At 43.3% G+C, this 16,405-nt stretch overlaps 1 protein-coding gene across 1 annotated transcript in view; it reads right to left on the bottom strand.

Annotated features, from left to right (window-relative positions):
* LOC126273455 (nicalin) overlaps positions 1-16,405 on the bottom strand; it is a 123,668-nt gene that overhangs the window by 71,712 nt on the left and 35,551 nt on the right. The window contains exons 4-6 of the mRNA XM_049977011.1: positions 1,435-1,529; positions 1,276-1,359; positions 129-338 (exon numbers count right to left, since the gene is read on the bottom strand). Of these exons, the coding sequence (XP_049832968.1) occupies positions 129-338; positions 1,276-1,359; positions 1,435-1,529 (389 nt within the window). The remainder of the gene's footprint in view (positions 1-128; positions 339-1,275; positions 1,360-1,434; positions 1,530-16,405) is intronic.

Here is a 16,405-nt window from a genome sequence, read left to right as displayed (position 1 = left end):
CAGTTACATTGCAAGCTTAAATAACATCTGTTAAATGAACAACTTAAACTTTATGCCATTATGCTAGCCTTAGTTAAAGCATTCAAATCAGTAAATAGACAAATTGAAGGTTACACTTGTTAATATACCTGAATAATTGAAGTCTCAACACCGTCTAGTTGGTCTTCAAGCCATTTCTTGCTGCCATGATAGTTGAATTTGCCAGCACCTGACAGGAGGAAGACAAGGTTGTATCGAGCATGTGTCTTTGGACTTGAGTACAGCCCCGAGAATAGTCGTGCCAGCTCCAGAAGCATCACCACTCCAGAACCATTTGAGTCCGCCCCAAATGACAACTCCTGGAAAGTACTTCACAACTGAAACCGACAGCACTGGTTTTAGCAACCTGTCATGTTATTGAAGTGGAGCTCACGGTCATAGCTACAATGTAAGTTGCACAATATTTAATGCATGGCAGTGTTGGTTACATCTAAGGTGTAAATAAAATACAAAACATCAAACACAAGCCCTTAACATTATCTCTGTCCACATCACTACACAATGTTCAGACTTCTGTAAAGCTGTAAATTACCAACTACATTTTTCACTGATAAGCAAATGAAGTTACTCAAATGAGTGTCACTCTGCAGTGGAATTTGCGCCGATATGAAACTTCCTGGCAGATTAAAACTGTATGCCGGACTGAGACTCGAACTCGGGACCTTTGCCGTTCGCGGGCAAGTGCTCTACCAATTGAGCTACCCAAGCACAACTCATGCCCCGTCCTCACAGCTTTACTTCTGCCAGTACCTCCTCTCCAACCTTCCAAACTTTACAGAAGCTCTGCTGCGAACCATGCAGTAAAGTTTGGAAGGTAGGAGACGAGGTACTGGCGGAAGTAAAGCTGTGAGGACGGGGTGTGAGTCATGCTTGGGTAGCTCAGTTGGTAGAGCACTTGCCCACGAAAAGCAAACGTCCCGAGTTCGTCTCGGTCCGGCACACAGTTTTAATCTGCCAGGAAGTTTCAAATGAAGTTACTGTTTCAATGAAAAACTCAGTTTCTTCCTCTGTCAATTCACAGAGAGTCCTAATCAATTTGGAAGGCACACACTGTCCTTCCATCTTCTTTGCCAGTATCAGCTAAGTAATATACATCTGAGTGAACATACCAATAGAGTCATCAATCTAATCAGAATTTTGTAGGAGTCGAAATAATATTTTATCTATGGATCTTCCTTGGTTTGTAGTTATTCATTTGTGTGTATAGCTATGGAAACAGGAAAGAAAATTACTCACAGGAGCTACACCAAAGCTATCATAATGTGCCACAATGGCAATGGTTGGCAACTTCTCTTCAACTCCATAACCAGATAATTTACCCTGTAATTTGAAGAAGAAACAGTTTTAGCAACACTTTCATGCATGTAACAAAACATTTAAATGATTTGAACATACCTGTACAGTTGCAATACTAATATCTCCTTTTACTGATGCTTGTCCACTAGCTATTACAACTTGGTATCCACTCGCTGACACAGCGTTTAACATAGCTGCAATGTAAATGCGAAAAATTAGCAGATTACTGTCAAAGATGAAGCAAGTCACTATGTAGGCCTAATTTATAGAAAGTTGGTAAAAAATTTGAAGAGAAAAAATACATAAGCATATCATAAAGGAACTTTCTATCTTACATGGAAAGGTCAGACAGATCCTGTGACCACTGACTTTGATTAACTTCAATACACCAGTCGTGGGCCGCTCTAAAGTAACTTCAGTGAAAGGTTTTATCTCAGTATTCTCTATTTTTGTAATGAAGTGGTTCACATCTCATGACTCAATTTATTCTGGTTAAGGTGGCATCATTACAACACAAAGATAACAAAGTTTTATTCAAAACTATTAGGTGCACATCCTAACGTTTTCTGAGAAATCTAAGAATTCCTGATTATTGCAGCTATATTTGAGGAAAGCTCTTGCTAAAGAGAGAGGTAGCCAACTGGTATCGCTACATTCAGAGCATGGTTAACTTTCTGAATGACGTTTCATATCACACACACAATATTTTTTAATCTCTGACAAGAGAAAAAAAGCTGTCATGAAATTTATATTGTCATTTTAGGTTACACAAATTTTATTGAGGAAAAAACCAATTTTTTTTTAAAAGAAGAAGATCAGAGTATGAACTCTGATGGTACATGTTTGATCCTTAATGCTACATTTTTTTGGGACCATAATAAAAGTTTTTTTTTAGTTTAAAATAACCATATATAATTACCATGACAGCTTCACTCACCTATCAAAGAGCAAAATATACTGCAATGAATACAATTCAAACTAACACACTGATTTTCATTGTGACCTAAACAATAGACCTATACATCTCTTGACCACTGTGCCAGTTAACAAGAGCTTTCCTTCTCAAGTGCATCTACAATGGATGAAGAGTAATAGTACTTTAGCTTTTCTGAAACTGTACCTAACAAGTAGAAATGAAACTTGCTTATCTTTGAACAATGGAAAGCCTAGGACAGAATAAAAACAAAAGGGAAAGGAGAGAGTGCTACTCACAACACAGGTCTCAAGTAGCAAAGAGACAAAATGAAAATAATGCCAGAAATACATCAACTTTAGGCCAATGAACTTCAGATGTCGAAAACACACACACACACACACACACACACACACACACACACACACACACACACACACACGGTCACTGCCTCTGGACACTAAGGAGACAGTGATGCTTTGTTTTCTACTTCTGGAAAAGAACTTAGTTCGAAACCCAAAAGGTTTCTAACATTATTCCCATCATGCTTGTCCACAACTCAACACCACTTATGTTCAGCATGTAGCAATCTATCCTTTCTACATTATTGTTATTCCGTAATGATTTCACTTGGTCAAAAATGATCCTGTGTCATGCATTTTGACCTCTTAGCATTTTTTTAATGGAAGGACAGAGGGCTAAACCCTTTCACAGGAGCTAGTTTTAAGTCACTTTCAACTAGAATACTGCGAAGTGTTTAAAATAGTGCCTCACAGTAGCCAGCTACTCCTTGTTTGAATTTAAAGTCTTGATTTTATTATTCAGATTTTTCAGTTCTTCTTGAAATATATTAGAAATTTAACACTTGCAACAGTACACATTCTTCTGTACACATATTAAACCTTACCACTCCAACAGCTAATGGTGCTCGACATTGCAAATTTTACTTCCACTCCAATGTTGAGCCTCATTTGACATAAATTTTCAAAGCTTTCACATTTTCAATGATAAATCTGACTGCATTGGGGGTCAATGCTGCATAGTACTGCCGTAAAGGGAAGCCTGCATTAACTTCGTGCCAAACTGTAGCAAATGTGTTGACAGTATTGTCACAATGATTATATTCAAGGTGTGAAATGGCTAGTAGTTCATGCACAGTCCTTTCTGAAAATATAATGTGACTGGATGGATAAAAATATCAACTCTCCAAGTGGCAGGATGAGAAAACATATATAAATGATAAGAGAGAGATTATACCGATTCTAGAGGAAGGTCTAAGTGCAAATGAGAGTTTGGTTTTGTTTTGCTTTAGGGCACAAAAAACAACTGGGGGTCACATGCATCCAAGTCAAAACTATAGAACATGAAGACAGAGGAGTTAAAAAATTACTTTATGTCAGCACCAATTGACGTAAGAGAAAACAGCTAAAAACAGGCACGTGGAGAAGGGCTAAAAAAGATACTGTACAGAAATGGAGGTCCAAAACTAAAAATTAAATGGCCTTTGCCATATTGCTTTGGCGAATAAAAAGTAAAACATGGTCGACAGCCCGCATGTCATTTACTAAAACGACCAGTGACAGACGGCAAACTCAAATGGGAATGTAAATTGTTAAAAAATGGGCATTCTGTCAGAAGTGGCAGAGTTAAAACTTCAGTGCAATGTGTACAAAGCGGTGGGGTAGTGCCAATTATCACGTGATGATAGCTAAAAAGAAAGTGCCCAATACGCAGCCTAGTTAAAATGATCTCCTGGTAGGAGGGCCGAGATGCTTCACAAGCCGGAGCTTATTCCCAGGAAGGGAGGACCATTGGCGATGCTAAAGGGCACCACCTCCTGACAGATGACAACACATCAGGGGGACTATAGGAACTAGCGGGCTGAGGTATAAGGATTGCAGCCTTGGCAGCAGCATCAGCAGCCACGTTTTCTGGCAGACTGTGATGACCATGAACCCACAGAAACAGCACACTGGCTCCACCAAGAGTGAGCACAGGACAGTTTTCCTGGACCTGCTGCACTAAAGGGTGGGCAGAGTACAGCACACAGACTTTGCAGGGCAATGAATGAGTATGAGCAAAGGGCACAATTGAAAAGACTGTGTTGCCGGATGTACTCCGTGGCCTGATACAAGGTGAAGAGCTCGGCTGTAAATACTGTGGAGTGTGCCAGAAGCCAACATTAAAAGACAAGGGTGCCAATGATAAAGACACACCCGACCCCACAGTCAGTCCGAGAGCCATCAGAGTATACATAAGTACTATCGAGAAGTTCGTGACGCTCATAAAACTGAAGGCGATAGAATGAGGATGGAGTAGTATCTTTAGGGAGCGAATGAAGGCCAAGGTTAACTGGGCCCCTTAATGATGCTGGGAGGGTGAAGGGTTCACACCCACCAGGAAAGTTGCAGGTAGTGTGAAGTTAGGCTGCCATAGCATGTGCCGATAGCGGACTCCAGGAGGTAATAGAGAAGAGGGACGAGCCCCATACTGATGATCAAAGGAATCATCAAAGAGGGAGGAATGGGACAGGTGGGCATGAATGGCAGACAAACGGAATGCATACCAGCTGAAGAGAAGGTTGTGGCGCTAGGACAGTGGTAGTCAAGCAGCTTCAGCATACAGACACTCAACCAGGCTTGTGTAAAGGGCACCCATGGCCAAACGGATGCCATGATGGTGGACGGTGTTGAGATGGTGTAAGAGGGGTGGATGTGTAGCAGATGCATAAACAAAGCACCCATAGTCAAGTTTCGAATGGACAAGGGACCAGTACAAACAGAGGCGGGTGGTTCGATCAGCACCCCAGGAAGTACCACTGAGGACCCGTAGGACATTGAGGGACCACGTACAGCGGGCTGCCAGGTAAGATATATAGGAGGACCAAGAGAGTTTCCTATCGATTATGAGCACCAGGAATCTCAGTTGCAATGAATGGAAGGGCAAAAGGCTCAAGATGTAGAGACAGTGGGAGAAACCATTTGCGCCACCAGAAATTCATGCAGATGGTTTTGTCAGTGGAAAAGTGCAGGCCACTGTCGATGTTTCAGGAGTAAAGACAATCAAGACAGTGCTGAAGACGCCGCTTAGTGAGACAGGAGCGTGGAGAACTGCAATAGAAAACAAAAACATCAACAAAACGGAAACCAGAGGTGCCCGGCAGGACACAGGACATTATAGGGTTAATAGCGATAGCAAAGAGGATGGCACTCAGGACAGGACCCTGAGGCACACTATTTTTCTACATAAATTTGTCCGACAAGGCAGAACCCACACGCACCTTGAAAACTCTGTCTTGTAAAAATGGCTGAAGGAAACAGGGTAGATGCCCACGGAAGCCCGACGTGTAAATAGTACGGGGAGTGCGTTCTGGGTCATTTTGGCTCAATAGGAAAAGCGGTGCCTCTCCATTTGAAATGACAGATTGCCATAAAATTGTATTTAATTATTATTATTATTATTATTTCTTTCTTATCTCAGACGTTATGTCTGGTCAAAAGTGGAAAATGACCCGGACCTTGATCAAGCGTGACTTCCTTTTAACTGTACGGTATATGTTATATTGTATTTAGGAACTTTCGGGTAATTGAACATGTATCAATAATTACGGATTTCTGTAGTTGTATATACAAGTTTGGATGTAGCCGTATTGCACTGATGTACTGGTCGATATTGTGTGGTATGACTCATTGTAGTTGTTAGTATAATTGGTATAATGTCAACTTTATCCTGATGCCACATATCCTTGACTTCCTCAGCCAGTTGGATGTATTTTTCAATTTTTTCTCCTGTTTTCTTTTGTATATTTGTTGTATTGGGTATGGATATTTCGATTAGTTGTGTTAATTTCTTCTTTTTATTGGTGAGTATGATGTCAGGTTTGTTATGTGGTGGTGTTTTATCTGTTATAATGGTTCTGTTCCAGTATAATTTGTATTCATCATTCTCCAGTACATTTTGTGGTGCATACTTGTATGTGGGAACGTGTTGTTTTAAAAGTTTATGTTGTAAGGCAAGCTGTTGATGTATTATTTTTGCTACATTGTCATGTCTTCTGGGGTATTCTGTATTTGCTAGTATTGTACATCCGCTTGTAATGTGATCTACTTTTTCTATTTGTTGTTTGCAAAGTCTGCATTTATCTGTTGTGGTATTGCGATCTTTAATAATATGCTTGCTGTAATATCTGGTGTTTATTGTTTGATCCTGTATTGCAATCATGAATCCTTCCGTCTCACCATATATTGCCTTTTCTTAGCCATGTGTTGGATGCTTCTTGATCAATGTGTGGCTGTGTTAGATGATACGTGTGCTTGCCATGTAGTGTTTTCTTTTGCCAATTTACTTTCTTCGTATCTGTTGATGTTGTGATCTAAAGGGTTGTAGAAGTGGTTATGAAATTGCAGTGGTGTAGCCGATGTATTTATATGAGTGATAGCTTTGTTTATTTTGCTAGTTTCTCCTCATTCTAGAAAGAATTTTCTTAAATTGTCTACTTGTCCATAATGTAGGTTTTTCATGTCGATAAATCCCCTTCCTCCTTCCTTTCTGCTTAATGTGAATCTTTCTGCTGCTGAATGTATGTGATGTATTCTATATTTGTGGCATTGTGATCGTGTAAGTGTATTTAGTGCTTCTAGGTCTGTATTACTCCATTTCACTACTCCAAATGAGTAGGTCAATATTGGTATAGCATAAGTATTTATAGCTTTTGTTTTGTTTCTTGCTGTCAATTCTGTTTTCAGTATTTTTGTTAGTCTTTGCCTATATTTTTCTTTTAGTTCTTCTTTAATATTTGTATTATCTACTATTTTTTGTCTGTATCCTAGATATTTATAGGGATCTGTTTTTTCCATCGCTTCTATGCAGTCGCTGTGGTTATCCAATATGTAATAATCTTGTTTAGTGTGTTTTCCCTTGACTATGCTATTTTTCTTACGTTTGTCTGTTCCAAAAGCCAAATTTATATCATTGCTGAATACTTCTGTTATTTTTAGTAATTGGTTGAGTTGTTGATTTGTTGCTGCCAGTAGTTTTATATCATCCATGTATAGCAAATGTGCGATTTTGTGTGGGTATGTTCCAGTAATATTGTATCCATAATTTGTATTTTTTAGCATGATGGATAGTGGGTTCAGAGCAAGGCAGAACCAGAAAGGACTTAATGAGTCTCCTTGGTATATTCCATGCTTAATCTGTATTGGCTGTGATGTGATATTATTTGGATATTAAGTGTGGTTTTCCAATGTATCAATTTAGGATCTACTTTGTATATTTCCAATATTTGTAGTAACCATGAGTGGAGTACACTATCAAAAGCTTTTCGGTAATCAATGTATGCGTAGTGTAGTGACCTTTGTTTAGTTTTAGCTTGATATGTCACCTCTGCATCTATTATCAGTTGCTCTTTACATCCTCATGCTCCTTTGCAACAGCCTTTTTGTTCTTCATTTATAATTTTGTTCTGTGTTGTATGTGTCATTAATTTCTGTGTAATGACTGAAGTTAATATTTTGTATATTGTTGGTAGGCATGTTATGGAGTGGTATTTAGCTGGGTTTGCTGTGTCTGCTTGATCTTTAGGTTTCATATAAGTTATTCCATGTGCAAGTGTATCACGGAATGTGTATGGGTCTGCAATGTAACTGTTAAATAATTTGTATTAAAAACAAAGATTCCAAGACTTACCAAGCGGGAAAGCGCCGGCAGACAGGCACATGAACAAACACACAAACACACACACACAGAATTACTAGCTTTCGCAACCGATGGTTGCTTCTTCAGGAAGGAGAGGGAAAGACGAAAGGATGTGGGTTTTAAGGGAGCGGGTAAGGAGTCATTCCAATCCCAGGAGCGGAAAGACTTCCCTTAGGGGAAAAAAAGGACAGGTGTACACTCGCGCGCGCACACACACACACACACACACACACACACACACACACACACACACACACACACACACATCCATCCACACATACACAGACACAAGCAGACATATTTAAAGGCAAAGAGTAAGGGCAGAGATGTCAGACGAGGCGGAAGTACAGAGGCAAAGAAGTTGTTGAAAGACAGGTGAGGTATGAGCGGCGGCAACTTGAAATTAGCGGAGGTTGAGGCCTGGCGGATATCGAGAAGAGAGGATATACTGAAGGGCGAGTTCCCATCTCCGGAGTTCGGATAGGTTGGTGTTGCTGGGAAGTATCCAGATAACTCAGACGGTGTAACACTGTGCCAAGATGTGCTGGCCGTGCATCAAGGCATGTTTAGCCACAGGGTGATCCTCATTACCAACAAACACTGTCTGCCTGTGTCCATTCATGCGAATGGACAGTTTGTTGCTGGTCATTCCCACATAGAAAGCGTCACAGTGCAGGCAGGTCAGTTGGTAAATCACGTGGGTGCTTTCACACGTGGCTCTGCCTTTGATCGTGTACACCTTCCGGGTTACAGGACTGGAGTAGGTGGTGGTGGGAGGGTGCATAGGACAGGTTTAACACTGGGGGCGGTTGCAAGGGTAGGAGCCAGAGGGTAGGGAAGGTGGTTTGGGGATTTCATAGGGATGAACCAAGAGGTTACGAAGGTTAGGTGGACGGCGGAAAGACACTCTTGGTGGAGTGGGGAGGATTTAATTAAGGATGGATCTCATTTCGGGGCAGGATTTTAGGAAGTCGTATCCCTGCTGGAGAGCCACATTCAAGGTCTGATCCAGTCCCGGGAAGTATTCTGTCACAAGTGGGGCACTTTTGGGGTTCTTGTGTGAGAGGTTCTGGGTTTGAGGGGATGAGGAAGTGGCTCTGGTTATCTGCTTCTGTACCAGGTTGGGAGGGTAGCTGCGGGATGCGAAAGCTGTTTTCAGGTTGTTGGTGTAATGGTCGAGGGATTCAGGACTGGAGCAGATTCGTTTGCCACGAAGGCCTAGGCTGTAGGGAAGGGACCGTTTGATATGGAATGGGTGGCAGCTGTCATAATGGAGGTACTGTTGCTTGTTGGTGGGTTTGATGTGGACGGATGTGTGCAGCTGGCCATTGGACAGATGGAGGTCAACGTCTAGGAAAGTGGCATGGGATTTGGAGTAGGACCAGGTGAATCTGATGGAACCAAAGGAGTTGAGGTTGGAGAGGAAATTCTGGAGTTGTTCTTCACTGTGAGTCCAGATCATGAAGATGTCATCAATAAATCTGTACCAATCTTTGGGTTGGCAGGCTTGGGTAACCAAGAAGGCTTCCTCTAAGCGACCCATAAATAGGTTGGCATACGAGGGGGCCATCCTGGTACCCATGGCTGTTCCCTTTAATTGTTGGTATGTCTGGCTTTCAAAAGTGAAGAAGTTCTGGGTCAGGATGAAGCTGGCTAAGGTGACGAGGAAAGAGGTTTTAGGTAGGGCGGCAGGTGATCGGCGTGAAAGGAAGTGCTCCATTGCAGCGAGGCCCTGGACGTGCGGGATATTCGTGTATAGGGAAGTGGCATCAATGGTTACAAGGATGGTTTCCGGGGGTAACAGACTGGGTACGGATTCCAGGCGTTCGAGAAAGTGGTTGGTGTCTTTGATGAAGGATGGGAGACTGCATGTAATGGGTTGAAGGCGTTGATCTATGTAGGCAGAGATACGTTCTGTGGGGGCTTGGTAACCAGCTACAATGGGGCGGCCAGGATGTTTGGGTTTGTGGATTTTTGGAAGTAGGTAGAAGGTAGGAGTGCGAGATGTCGGTGGGGTGAGGAGCTTGATGGAGTCAGGTGAAAAGTTTTGTAGGGGGCCTAAGGTTCTGAGGATTCCTTGAAGCTCCGCCTGGACATCAGGCCTCAGAACCTTAGGCCCCCTACAAAACCTTTCACCTGACTCCATCAAACTCCTCACCCCACCGACACCTCGCACTCCTACCTTCTACCTACTTCCTAAAATCCACAAACCCAAACATCCTGGCCGCCCCATTGTAGCTGGTTACCAAGCCCCCACAGAACATATCTCTGCCTACATAGATCAACACCTTCAACCCATTACATGCAGTCTCCCATCCTTCATCAAAGACACCAACCACTTTCTCGAACGCCTGGAATCCGTACCCAGTCTGTTACCCCCGGAAACCATCCTTGTAACCATTGATGCCACTTCCCTATACACAAATATCCCGCACGTCCAGGGCCTCGCTGCAATGGAGCACTTCCTTTCACGCCGATCACCTGCCACCCTACCTAAAACCTCTTTCCTCGTCACCTTAGCCAGCTTCATCCTGACCCACAACTTCTTCACTTTTGAAAGCCAGACATACCAACAATTAAAGGGAACAGCCATGGGTACCAGGATGGCCCCCTCGTACGCCAACCTATTCATGGGATACTTAGAGGAAGCCTTCTTGGTTACCCAGGCCTGCCAAGCCAAAGTTCGGTACAGATTTATTGATGACATCTTCATGATCTGGACTCACAGTGAAGAACAACTCCAGAATTTCCTCTCCAACCTCAACTCCTTTAGTTCCATCAGATTCACCTGGTCCTACTCCAAATCCCATGCCACTTTCCTAGACGTTGACCTCCATCTGTCCAATGGCCAGCTGCACACATCCGTCCACATCAAACCCACCAACAAGCAACAGTACCTCCATTATGACAGCTGCCACCCATTCCATATCAAACGGTCCCTTCCCTACAGCCTAGGCCTTCGTGGCAAACGAATCTGCTCCAGTCCTGAATCCCTCGACCATTACACCAACAACCTGAAAACAGCTTTCGCATCCCGCAGCTACCCTCCCAACCTGGTACAGAAGCAGATAACCAGAGCCACTTCCTCATCCCCTCAAACCCAGAACCTCTCACACAAGAACCCCAAAAGTGCCCCACTTGTGACAGAATACTTCCCGGGACTGGATCAGACCTTGAATGTGGCTCTCCAGCAGGGATACGACTTCCTAAAATCCTGCCCCGAAATGAGATCCATCCTTAATTAAATCCTCCCCACTCCACCAAGAGTGTCTTTCCGCCGTCCACCTAACCTTCGTAACCTCTTGGTTCATCCCTATGAAATCCCCAAACCACCTTCCCTACCCTCTGGCTCCTACCCTTGCAACCGCCCCCAGTGTTAAACCTGTCCTATGCACCCTCCCACCACCACCTACTCCAGTCCTGTAACCCGGAAGGTGTACACGATCAAAGGCAGAGCCACGTGTGAAAGCACCCACGTGATTTACCAACTGACCTGCCTGCACTGTGATGCTTTCTATGTGGGAATGACCAGCAACAAACTGTCCATTCGCATGAATGGACACAGGCAGAAAGTGTTTGTTGGTAATGAGGATCACCCTGTGGCTAAACATGCCTTGATGCACGGCCAGCACATCTTGGCACAGTGTTACACCGTCCGAGTTATCTGGATACTTCCCAGCAACACCAACCTATCCGAACTCCGGAGATGGGAACTCGCCCTTCAGTATATCCTCTCTTCTCGATATCCGCCAGGCCTCAACCTCCGCTAATTTCAAGTTGCCGCCGCTCATACCTCACCTGTCTTTCAACAACTTCTTTGCCTCTGTACTTCCGCCTCAACTGACATCTCTGCCCTTACTCTTTGCCTTTAAATATGTCTGCTTGTGTCTGTGTATGTGCGGATGGATATGCGCGCGCGGGTGTGTGTGTGTGTGTGTGTGTGTGTGTGTGTGTGTGTGTGTGTGTGTGTGTGTGCGCGCGCGCGCGTGTACACCTGTCCTTTTTTTCCCCTAAGGGAAGTCTTTCCGCTCCTGGGATTGGAATGACTCCTTACCCTCTCCCTTAAAACCCACATCCTTTCGTCTTTCCCTCTCCTTCCTGAAGAAGCAACCATTGGTTGCGAAAGCTAGTAATTCTGTGTGTGTGTTTGTTCATGTGCCTGTCTGCCGGCGCTTTCCCGCTTGGTAAGTCTTGGAATCTTTGTTTTTAATATATTTTTCCCATGTGGAAATTTCTGTCAATTTTATTTACATCAATGTTAAATAATTGAGTTAGATGTGAATGTGTTGAGGTGAACTTCTTTAGCCAGAAATTTGATATTTTATCTTTTCCAGGGGCTTTCCAATTGTGAGTAGAATTAATTGCTTTGGTGACTTCATGATGCAAAGTTGTCACTTCAGGCATTGGTAGTATCGTCTTGTATGTGTCTGTTTCTGCTTCTATCCAATGTGCTTGCCTGTTATGGTGTACCAGGTTTGACCATATGTTGCTCCAGAAGTGTTCCATGTCTGTTACGTTTGGTGGATTGTGTATTTTATTGTGTGTGTTATATATTGTCTGGTAAAATTTCTTTCGTTTTGTGTTGAATGTTTGGTTTTGTTTCCTTCTATTTTCACTTTTTTTGTATCTTCCAAGTCGTTTGGCCAATGCTTGTAATTTCTGCTTCTTTTCATCTAATTGCTCTATCGCTTCTTGTTGTTAGATTTTACCTAACCTTTTTTTTTTCCTCTGACATTTGATGTCTTATAAATTGTGTTAGCTGTCCAATGTCTTCTCAGTTTTTCTATTCTAACCTGTAGCCCGTGTTGCCATGCTGGTTTTGTGGGTTTCTTCTGTTTGTTAGTTGGTTCTGATCTCTGCCTAGTGTGTATATTTAGTGTAGTGAGTGCTCCTATATAAACCAGTAGTTGTAACTCTTCCAGAGTTGTGTTTTCATTTATTTTGTTGTGTATAATTGTGTTGTTAGTTTTTATTGTTGTTTGACTTGTGGGTTATTTGGCGGTCTATGAAAGAATGGTCTAACGTCTGTATTTGTGTCTTTGTATTCTATATATGTCAGCTGAAATTTTTCTTCTATATCTAACATGTGTGTCGCTTAGTGTTCTATTTGTACTTGTTCTGGTGACAGTCTTAAGATTTCGTTTTCCTCGGATTGTTTAATTGATGCATGTTGTTCTTTGTTTGTTTGCTCTGGGATGTGTGAGTCCATTACTGTATTTTCTTCTTCTTCTGATTGCACATTATTTTGTTCCAGTACTTGTTGTTTGATGTTTTCTAATTCTGACTGGGGTATCCTGTTATTTTGATTATTACACGGATCTGATCAGCTAGTTGTTGTTCTGTTAAAAAATTTAATTCTGGGTATTTGGTAATAAGTGTTGGGTATACTTGTGATCTGTATCCAGTTGTGTTGGTTCCTATGTTTGTTGCTTGGTAATAACAGAACATGAGGTGTAACTTCATCTGACCATCTCATCCTCTGTCTTTGTTTTCCTTCTAGGGTGGTTGCAGGAAGCATATCCCGCAAAACACCTCTATTTGGATATAAATCATTTTCCAGTTGGCTAGCAGTGTCATTACCATTGTGGGCGGGCATAGGGTTCTAGCGTCGTCCCCGACCATGACGGCACTTGTCCGAGGCTTCTTTAGGTGTGTCCTGAACCAAGTAGTCACACTAAAAGGGGGGTTAGCCCTATTAGTGGTTTGTTCTTTTCGTCTCCTTTTACGACTGGCAGAACATACTGGAGGCTTATTCTTTTCCTGGGCCTCCACGGGGATTATTATTACTGCATTAACTTTAATAATGCAACATAAAAACCTAATTTTTACTAAGCGTGTGATGCAAGTATGAGGAAACCACATTTTATTTTATGCTTCCATAAAGTCTCTACTTCGCCTACAAACTCAGAGAAAACGTGAAGTATATATAGGGTGTAAATGATTACTGTTTACAACGTAGCATAGCTATGTAGTGTAAGTCGAAACGAAGAATTTTATACACGACCATTGTGGTCTATTAAGTTGGAAACAGCCACCACAAGACTACATGAGCTATAGCCCATGAGCGTCACATGAGATTTTCATGTTCTTGTCCGTAATTGGTGAGCAGCCTGTACTCGGGGCCGGTTTTCCATGCACTACCCTATATTATTTCCCTGTGATCAGCCACACAAGGCTACGGTTGGCTAAACAAGAGGTTCTGCAGAATCATAGAAATTACTTCTAAAAGTGTGTAAGTATTCAGTAATAAATACAAACTCTATACTCCAGGGGGGAGGGGGGGGTGAAGAGGCAAGTGGCTACCTCTTGGTGCCCTCCATCCTTCAGTCACCTACACTACTAGTTTTCAGTTTTTCATAAGAACCATATACCAAGCACAAATGAATGGTGAATGAGTAAAAATGAACGGTTCCCAAAAAAGAATGATCAGCAGTGAACTAGTTCCCAAGGATGAACGAGTTTGCACATCTCTAGTATTGCCCAAGCTGCCTCCACGTGTTTCCGATGGAGAAAGGCATGGTGATAGTGGGAAGAGCTCAAAACTTCCACAAACGGGCAGCCCAAGGCATTGGAGACAGCAAGAGGGTCCACGAAGACGTCGTCAGATACTGTGAGGCCGGAAATTGAGGAATGGATCTTGGTTCCAGAGAGCAGTCGGAGGTTGGCTCACATGACAGAGGAAGCAGTGGAACTGTTAAATGAATTAGTGAATGAAATCCAGCTAGCTCTTTTGCTATCCCAAAAAATGTGTTGACACTTTGCATGCATCTGTTTATAATGAATGCAATTTGCAATCATATGGTAGCAGGTTAATATAGTGGAGAGCACATCTCTGTGCGCAAATTGTGTTGCGGCATGCCTCAGTCCACCAAGAGACGGGACACGACATGGTAAGAAGAAAATGCGGGGAATGGAATGTTCTGCAGCAGTAAGGATAACGTTTATGAGATATGCTACCTGGGGTAATCTTGTTCTTCAAAGGACGCCAGGGAAGAGTAATGCTGCCAGTCAGCCTTGGGGAGCTGCCATTTAGGCGAGCACCTGGATGGGGTAGGAGTCAGCAAGCTCGAGTAAGTGTCAGAAAGAATGTACGACTCAAGAGGAGGGGGCAAGCTGGGTAGTTCACAAGGAGAGGTCCAAATAGGAATAGGTGTGCGAGGATTCTGAAAGGAAAGTGGGTGCTCCAGTGTTAAGGCAGAAGAGGGTAAGTTGGTTAAGATCAACCACGAAAGGACCTCTCTGACAGATCCGGGGAGAGCACCAAAGGATACAACACACATTAAAGTCGTCGGGTAGAAAAACTGGGGCAGGTAGCTGCCCAATAAGTTGAAGAAAGTCTGCCCTGGTAACAGCGCATGACGGAGGGGCATATATGGCACAGAGCTTAAAAGTCAGGTGGGGTAGGAAAAGACGAACTGCAACAGCTTGAAGATTGGGTTGACTATGAATGTCATCCTGAATGAGCAGCATGACACCCGCATGAGATGGAATGCCAACCTCAGGTGGAAGATCAAAAGGAACTGGTAAGACAGGTGAAAGCTCAAAGCAGTTGTGAGGGTGCAATTTTTTGGCACGAACGCAGAGTACAAGGGGACGCTACAATGCTAAAAGCAACAGTAAATCCTCTTTGTGCTACTGAAGGCCGCGAACATTCCACTGGAGGAAAGTCACGATGAAGAGATTTAGGTGTGTCACCTACGCGGCTGCCGAGTGACAGCCTGGGAAGAGGCACTACTACAGGGCACAGAAGCAGAAGGATCCTGCTCCATGGGTCCACAGAAGCATCAGCTTGCTTATGTGGCCGGTCTATGGAGTCCAATGCTGAGAAATGGTTGTTGGTGTGCACCAGCAACACTGAGGCCGGCCTGGCGACACCATCTAAGAGGAGTGTCGGTGGCAAAGGAGATGACCGTTTGCCTTTGGTGGACTTCTTCAAGCCTTTCTGGTTAGAGGAAGACTCAGGTGTTTGGCTGGAAGGACGGAGGAAGTCTTGACATGAGTACTTCTATCCTTTCTAGCCTACCAGTTGTGGAGCTCGTGGCTTGGCCCTTTGAGGCGAGAGTTTGATGGCTTGTCGCACAGCTGGACAGGGGGATGGCAATGCTACCTTGACACTGGGCGATTTCACAACCTCAGAGCGGAATTGGAGGTTGCATGTCTGTGTGGTCATGTCCTTCATGGAGCGAGGGGGGTAACAAGAACAGGATTTTAGGTATCAGACAGTAGAATACATGGTTTACGACTAGCCAGTAACTTGCGACCGAATGGATAAGGCAACTTTTCCTTTACCTGGATATCATGAATAGCCTGCTCATCAAGATACACTGGACAATCCTGAGAGAAGGCACAATGGCCGCCATTCCAGTTGATACACTGAGGAGAAGGAGGTTGACAATTGCCCTTGTGCGCATCCCTGCAACAGGTTACACATTTGGCTCAGGGTCAACAAGATGTTCTAGT

Source organism: Schistocerca gregaria, chromosome 5 (assembly GCF_023897955.1).
Source record: "Schistocerca gregaria isolate iqSchGreg1 chromosome 5, iqSchGreg1.2, whole genome shotgun sequence".
Classification (NCBI taxonomy): Eukaryota; Metazoa; Arthropoda; class Insecta; order Orthoptera; family Acrididae; genus Schistocerca; species Schistocerca gregaria.
The sequence above is the reverse complement of the archived record's forward strand: the minus strand, read 5'-3'. Positions and strand labels throughout refer to the sequence as shown.